The sequence below is a fragment of the Carlito syrichta genome, unplaced genomic scaffold, assembly GCF_000164805.1.
Source record: "Carlito syrichta isolate Samal-C Ts95f unplaced genomic scaffold, Tarsius_syrichta-2.0.1 Scaffold315830, whole genome shotgun sequence".
In the NCBI taxonomy this organism is placed as follows: Eukaryota; Metazoa; Chordata; class Mammalia; order Primates; family Tarsiidae; genus Carlito; species Carlito syrichta.
The window spans coordinates 341,847-350,494 of record NW_007259926.1 but is presented as its reverse complement, the minus strand read 5'-3'; the positions used below and the strand labels follow the sequence as shown (position 1 = coordinate 350,494).

The following is an 8,648-nucleotide window of genomic DNA, read 5'->3' as shown; positions in this document are numbered from 1 at the left end:
CTAATTAGTTTGTTCATCTTAACGGTATCGAGTTCTTGGTTTATTCAGCAGCTGTGAAACTACACATCTGTGTATTTTCGTTTTGGAAATCTATTTTCTTTATAATTTTGGATCATAATTTGATCTATATTAATTGTGGCAAACTAGGAAAATATAAAGAAATGAAGATAAAAATCACAAGTAATTCTATAGTTAGAGATAAATTCTGTTTAGTTTTCTATAGTTCCCACTTCTTATATTATTGGGATCCTATTGTGTATGCAATTTCATGCCCTTATATGTTTTACTTAGAATATCATTAACACTTTCTCATGCTAATAATACATTTCTGAAAATTAATTTTTAATAGTTAAGTAATACCCATTTAAAAAAATTTTTTTGTGTGTAGGGATCTTACTCTGATGCCCAGGCTGGAGTGCAGTGGCATGCTCACAGCTCATCACAGCTCAACCTCCTGGGCCCAAGCAATCCTTCCGCCTCAGCCTTCTGAGTAGCTGGGACTATAAGCACGTGCCACAATGCCTGGCTAATTATTTTTTATATTTTATGTGGCCTAGGCTGGTCTCAAAATTCTGGACCCAAGCAGTCCTTCTGCCTTGGCATTTCAAAGTGCTGGGATTACAGGTGTGAACCACTGCACCCAGCTGGTTTCAGTTTTTAATACTACAAATAATGCTGTATAAACATTTTATGTGAATTTTTGTTGTCACTGATTATAATAAAACAGACTTGTGCTATTTGTTAGATTGTACATTTTCATTGCTAAATTAGAGCATATCAGATGGCTACACTTTGTTGTGGGTGGGAATAGCTCTGAGAAGATTTTACATGGTAGTATTTGAGGGTGCACAGCCAGGGTTTTGACAGCTTTAGGAAAGCGAAGGCATTACAACTGGGGAAAATTTATGAGCTGAGTTGTGAACAGGAATGTGCCTTGGCTGTGTGTATCTGATTGAGTGTAATCCACCCATAGTGGAAGGATAGGCTTGGAAAATTTAAAGAAATAAAACTCGAAATATGTGGTGAAGAATTTGAAATTGTGTTGGCAGAATAAGCATGGCACCCAAAAGTGCTGCATTTTTGTGGACCATTATACTTGTAACATTCATTTAAAATTTTCATGTAACACATTTTTATGTGCAAAATTCTCATGATAGTCTAATAAATCATGGTTGAAGCCACAGGGGGCTTATAGTTCCATAGGGACTAAGGTATTAAACTCACAAATGCGGTGGCCTGTTATGTTGTCTCCATAAGTGTGTTTACACTGTAAGACTGACACAGTGTTAGTTTGGAAAATTATGCTCATATGGTAATTGGAAATCTTTGGAAGTACAGAATCAGAGCAGACTCCCAACTTAAATGATGCAAATGCTTAAAATATTTTTTTTTCCATTTAGATTGGAGAAGTTTGGTTAGAGGCAGAAATAGCAAGTAAAGGTTCATTAAGGAATGCAAGATTTAGCAGAATGGATTGGAGGAGAATAATTTTTTTTTTTTTTTTTTTTTTTTGAGTTGGAGTTTCAGTCGCCCAGACTGGAGCGCAGTGGCCGCTTCCGGCCACCACAGTCTTGACCTGCTGGGCTCTGGCAATCCTTCTGCCTCAGCCTTAAAATGGATGATTTAATTTAGTGGTTCTGGTTACCCAGTGAACTCTTATAAAAATATAAAAGCTTCAGTCCTACCCAAGATTTGCTGAATCAGAATTTGGAGGAAATGGAACCAGACACACACACCACACACACCACACACACACACACGCACACGCACGCACATGCACACATGCGCACGCACACACATACACACTATATACACACACACACACACACACACACACACACACACACACACACACATATATATTTGTTGTTGCTTTTTGTTATTTTAAAGATGTGGGGTACAAGGTACAATTCAGGATTAGGTATACAATTGGTCATCGTACAGGTGAAGTTTGGGCCTCTGGTCTCCACTTCGCCTGGTTTGAGATCGGGTACCCTTATTGATATTGTGTGCCCCTACTCCCTTCCTCCCTTGGCAGTGTCCTGCTATTGTCAATCCCTTTCTTACAGTTTTAGTACATGTTCAGGGTCTGCTTATGATTGAGAACATGTGGTACTCAGTTCTTCGTTTCTGTGATACATCACTGAGTATTATAGACTCTAAATCCATCCAGGTTGCTGTGAAGTCTGTATGTTTGTCCTTCTTTATGACGGTGTAATATTCTGTCATATATATGTACTACATTTTTTTTTCCAGTCCACTTTCAATGGGCAGCACAGTTGGGTCCATGGTTTTGCTGTTGTGAATAGTGTTGCAATAAACTTGTGCGTGCAGGTATCTTTTCATAGAATGATGTGTGTTCCTCTGGGTATATTCCCAGTAGGGGGGTTGCTGTGCGTCATATGGAAGGTCACTTTCTAGTGCATCTAGAAATCATCACACTGTTTTCCATAGAGATTGAACTAGTTTGCATTCCCACCAGCAGTGTGAAAGCATTCCCTTTTCTCCACATCCTCTCCAGCACCTGTTGTTTTTTGTTTTATTAATGATGGCCATTCTTACTGGGGTTAGGTGATATTTCAGTGTGGTTGTGGTTTGCATTTCTCTGATGATTAGTGAGACTGAGCACATTTTCTTTTTTTTTTTTTTTTTTTTGAGTTGGAGTCTCACTCTGTCACCCAGACTGGAGTGCAGTGGCCGCTCCCAGCCACTGCAGCCTCAACCTACTGGGCTCCGGCGATCCTTACACCTCAGCCTTCCAAGTAGCCAAGATTACAGGCATGCACTACCACGCCTGGCTGATTTTTTTATTTATTGTAGAGATGAGGTCTCGCCAAGTTGCCCAGGCGGGTCTCGAACCCGCGGGCCCAGGCAATCCACTCACTTTAGCCTCCCAAAGGCATGGGATTACAGACTGAGCCACCGAGTCCGGCTTACTGATCACATTTTCATATGTCTGTTGATTGCCTGTATGTCTTCTTTTAAGAAGTGCCTATTCATGTCTTTTGCTCACTTTTTAATGGAGCTGTTTGTTGTTGTTTTCCTTTTGGCACATTTGAGTTCCTTGTAGATCTTGGATGTTAGACCTTTGTCGGACATACAGTTAGCAAATATGTTTTCCCATTCTGTAGGCTGTCTCTCCACTCTCTTGATGATGGTTTCTTTAGCTTTGCAGTTTGATGAGGTCCCACTTGTATATCTCTTGATGATGGTTTCTTTTGTTTGTCAGTTTGATGAGGTCCCACTTGTGTATCTGATATCTTATGGCATGGACATCTGGGGTTTTGATCAGGAATTAGTAGCCTACTCTGATTTCCATAAAGGTGTCTCCTGTGTTTTCTAAGATTCATATAATTTGAGGTTTTATGTTCAGATCTTTGATCCATTTAGAGTTGATTTTTGTGTACGGTAATAGGTAGGGGTCCTGTTTCAATCTTCTGCATGAGATCAACCAGGTTTTCCGGCACCATTTTCTGAATAGCTTTTCCTCTCCCCAGTGGTTGTTGGTAGGGGCTTTGTCTAAGAGAGTTGTTTGAGAAATTGAGGCTTACTTTTGAAATTTCTGTCCTGTTCCATCAGTTCATATGCCTGTTCTTATACCCATACCAGGCTGTTTTGATGATTGTAGCCTTATGATAAAGTCTAAAGTATGGAAGTGTGATACCTCCTGCTTGGTTTCTTTTGCTGAAGATTGTTTTGGCTATTCAGCTTGTTTATGTTTCCATGTGAATTTCTGTATTGTTTCCAGGTCTGAGAAGAATGTTATTGGCAATTTAATGGGTATTGTGTTGAATCTGTAGATTGCCTTTGGTAGAGATTTTTTTTCTGTTATTTGGTGCCAAGTTTTATTATACACTTATTAATTAGTGTTACTCTGCAAAATCAATTTTGAGCAAATGAAATGTACTGCAGAAGTTAAAAGGAATTTTTATAACTTTTTTTTCTTATTAAATGATAGGGACAAAAGCCAGGATGGATATTCAAAAATGGCATTTGAGAACTTCAAAGCTGGCTCTGGCCTTGGCAATTATTCACTCAAAACCAGCAAACAAAAGCAGCAGAGAATACACAGAGGACCTTGCAATGTTGGTGTCTGAGCAGGAGTTGAAGTGGAGATCAAAAGTCCAAGCCTTGGAAGCTGAAGTTTTGCAATTACGTCAAAAACTTCTTCTGAGTGGGATTTGTTCAGGATTGCTTAAGAACGGTGAGTGTGTGAAATCGCCTTGTGGTAATATATCAGACTGTTTTATTTCAGCTGCACAGTTAGTTAGAAATTTATTACCAAAACATGAAATTGTTTCATTTTATTGATAAATAGATGTCGTCTTCTTCTTGCCTTTTAAAGGCTTTTTTACTTCTTTATTTACATTTTTTTGAATTAGAGTCTTACTCTGTCGCCCAGGCTGAAGTGCAGTGGCATGTACACTCATGACCACTCCAGCTTTGACCTTCTGGGCTCCAGCGATCCTTCCACTTCAGCCTTCTGAGTAGTCGGAACTACAGACATGTGCTACTATGACCAACTATTTTTTATTTTATTTTATCATAGAGACGAGGTCTCGCCGAGTTCCCTGGGCTGGTCTTGAACCCGCAGGCTCAGGCAGTCCACTCACCTCGGCCTCCCAAAGTGCTGGGATGACAGGCTGAGCCACCGAGCCCAGCTGCCTTTTTTACTTCTAATCATTAAAAGTTTATTGTCACTTTCTGATGAATGTGGAGTACATTAGACTTTGGAATGATAGAGTTTGGAATGAAGCTAGAGAATGAAAACAGTCTATAGACTTTGGAATGAAGCTAGAGAATGAAAACAGTCTAGATGTGAAGACAATCATGTTGTAAGCCTGCTAGAAAAATTCATTTTGAAATCTAATTCTTCAATTATATTATTTTGCTATACATTTTATTTTGCTTTTATATTAAATAATTCATCTAGCAGTCATATATCAAGTACCAGCTCTGGGCCAGGCATGTGATGGGTGGTGAGGACCCCAGAACACATCAGTACTGTGTACCTATCATTCTAGTGGAGAAACCTGACCTATAAATACTTAACCCAGTAGTGACACACACTGTAATAGAGAGATTCACAAGATGCAGAGGAGGAAGCCATTCATTCTGCCTGGTTCTCAGAGGGCTTCCTAGGCCTGGCCCTCAAGGGTCTGTCCACTCCTCAGGGAAGTAGTAACAGAGCATCCGTAAGAGGCAGGAGCGTGAGCAAAGGCACCGTACTGGACAATGCATACCTCATTTGGAATACTGCCAGCCATGACATTTCAAAGTGACCTGAACACTTGTAAGGTAGATGTGTGATAGAGCAGAGAGTTGGAACCAGGTTCGGAGAGGCCTTAGATGTCATCCTAAGTGATTTTTTACTGTATTTCTTATTAGCAAGGTGACCATTCAATTTATGTTCTCAACTAGAACCCTTGTGAGAGTGAAAAGGACAGTCCTAACAATTACACCAGGACAACAGGGACAAATCTGGACTGAGCAAAGTAGAACTTGCAGTCACCCCATCCATCAGGAGCCATTGGACTTTCTTGAAACAGAAGATTGACATTTGTATTGTGATTGGGAACATAATCCTGGTTAATTTTTTAAAATGTAAATCAGATCATATTCCTCCTTTCTGGCATAAAACTCCTCCCTGGCTTTCAGTTGTGCTGCACATTAGATTCGGGCTTTTGATAGTGGTCCGCAGTGCTGTGGGTGATTTCACCCTAACTTACCTCGCCTTCCTTATCTCACGTACCCTCCAGTATAAACGGGGCTGTGGCCACCCTGGTTCTGAAGGGCTCTCCTTCCTTGTGGTGGGCCCTGTAATGTTCTTGTCTTTGGCTCTTTGTGGTGGCCTCTTTTCTTCCTCCTGGTATTCCCTCTGCATACATTTCATCCCCTGCTAGTTATTCTTCACCCAAGCACCGTTTGTGGGTTGATTTTTTGTTTATTCACTTAGTTTCAGTCTTATCTCCAGAACCAGAGTCTGGTTCACTGAAGAGAGGTGTTTGCTCTTCCCAGGATTCTCCACTCACTGCCCAACTTGAGAGCTGATATATAGAAAGTGCTCATCAAATCTTTGTTGGATAGAAGTGTAACATCAAGAATATTTTACCTGTCATGTTGATTTGAGGCAGGAGACCAGTTTTAAAAGCTTTTTCAAAGCTCATATGAAGAATAATCAGTTAAACTGGGTTATGATGGTGAGAACTAAAAGGAGAGACATTTATGAATTAATTTGGAATAGAAACTTCAAAATTTGTGTCCAGTTTTGAGAGTGGTTAAGGGAGATAGAGATATTTAGCATAACTGAGGTTTCCAGCCTAGCTTATTAAATGGATTGCAATACCTTGAATTTGATAACGAACACAGAAATAAGCTTATAGGGTAGAAGGTTGAAGAATATAGAGGGATTGCCTAGAAGAAGGGTGGAAGTGTGGTCCTAACACTCAGAGGGCATGAGTAGGCTGGAACCAGCAACACGGATTTAGGACTTGTTGGCATTTTAGTAACAGTTGAAGTTGGGGCTATAGATGAGACAGAGAAAGCAGAGCTGTAGGCAGGCAGAGGAAGGAGGCATGAGCATATTAGGAGTGTGAGCAGTATGGTACATACCTATTTGCTGTGGGTAATCGGGGCCTCACTAATTTAGTTTTAGGAGTTTTCAGGAAAAGCTAGTACCCAGATGTTACTAAAATCTTGTTGCATGAGCAAAAAAAGTGTTACATGATTTATAGCCACATTTTATTTCTCTAAAGTCCTTCTTGGTAATGGGCTCTTTGAGTATACCCACTGAATGAACTGCACATATAATTAAATTTTCTTCATTTTTTAATGGTGCATTTATACCATTAAAATCATATCACAAATGTAAAAGCTTCCAGGAACTTCAAACCGTGGCTGTCAAAAACATCTGTGATACCAAAACTGTTGTTTGCCATCAAGGGTCTGTTCCTAATACGGATGCAGTGTGCGTGTTATTTGTTCGTAACATGAGTGTGCCTGACAGCAGGAGCCTTGGCAGTAACTTGTTCTTATATGGAACACTTTCACTTACAGTGCCTGTAAGAGAAATTTTCACAACTCACACAATTAAAATCCATTTTGCGAAGAATGTTGCTGGTAATTTGATGGGTATTGCATTGAATTTGTAGATTGCCTTAGGTAAGATGGACATCTTCACAATATTGATCCTTCCAATCCATGAGCATGGGATATTTTTCCACTTGTTTGTGTCATCTTTGATTTCTTTGAGCAGTGTTTTGTAATTTTCATTGTAAAGGTCTTTCACATCTCTGGTTAGGAAGATGCCAAGGTATCTCATTTTTTTTTGTGGCTATTGTGAATGGAATTGTGTTTTTTATTTGGGTTTCTGTTTGTTTATTATTGGTGTAGAGAAATGCGATTGTCTTTTGTACATTTATTTTGTATCCCAAGACTTTGCCAAAGGCCTTTATCAGTGTAAGGAGGTTTTTGATAGATTCTCTTGGGTTTTCAAGGTACACAATCATATCATCTGCAAAGAGAGATAACTTGACTTCCTCTTTTCCTATTTGGATACCCCTGATTGCCTCCTCTTCTCTGATTGCTCGAGCCAGGACTTCCAATACTATATTGAACAGGAGGGGTGAGAGTAGGCATCCTTGTCTTGTTCCAGTTTTCAGGGAAAATAGACCTAGAAAAGACAACACAGGAATTCATATGGAAACACAAATGTCCAGGAATAGCCAGAACAATCCTCAGCAAAAAAAACAAAGCAGGTGGTATCACATTACCAGACTTCAAACTTTACTATAAAGCTACAATCATCAAAACAGCTTGGTATTGGTAGAGGAACAGGCATATAGACCAATGGAATAGAATTGAGATTCCAGAAGCAAAACCTCAATTTCTCAACCAACTCATCTTTGACAAAGCCTCCACCACCTACCACTGGGGAGAGGAGAACCTATTCAGTGAAAGGTGCTGGGAAAACTGGCTGACCACATGCAGAAGATTGAAACAGGACCCCTATCTATCCCCATGCACAAAGGTTAACTCCAAATGGATCAGAGACCTAAATGTAAAACCTCAAACCATAAGAACCTTAGAAAAGGAAGGAAATACCCTCATGAAAATCGGAACTGGCATCCAATTCCTGAACAAAACTCGAAACCCACAGGTCATAAGAGAGAAGATAGACAAGTGGGACCTTATTAAGCTGACAAGCTTCCGCAAGGCCAAAGAAACCATCAAGAGAGCAAGGAGACAGCCTACAGACTGGGAAAAAGTATTTGCCAACACCAGGTCTGACAAAGGCTTAACGTCCTGGATCTACAAGGAACTAAAATGTGCTGAAAAGAAAAAACAAACAACCCCATTATAAAATGGGCCAAAGATATGAACAGACACTTCACAAAAGAGGACATCCGAGCAGCCAACAAACACATGAAGAAATGTTCAACCTCACTAATCATCAGGGAGATGCAAATCAAAACCACACTGAGACCACCTAACTCCAGTCAGAATGGCAATTATCAACAGCTCAAAAAATAACAGCTGCTGGAGAGCGTGTGGCCAAAAGGGAACACTTCTACACTGTTGGTGGGAGTGTAAACTAGTGCAACCTCTGTGGAAAGCAGTGTGGCGATTCCTAAAAGCTCTAAATTCAA

At 40.0% G+C, this 8,648-nt stretch overlaps 1 protein-coding gene across 1 annotated transcript in view; it reads left to right on the top strand.

Annotated features, from left to right (window-relative positions):
• Positions 1-3,972: 3,972 nt before the first annotated feature.
• MEI4 (meiotic double-stranded break formation protein 4) overlaps positions 3,973-8,648 on the top strand; it is a 102,406-nt gene continuing 97,730 nt past the window's right edge. The window contains exon 1 of the mRNA XM_021706632.1: positions 3,973-4,204. Within this exon, the coding sequence (XP_021562307.1) occupies positions 3,973-4,204 (232 nt within the window). The remainder of the gene's footprint in view (positions 4,205-8,648) is intronic.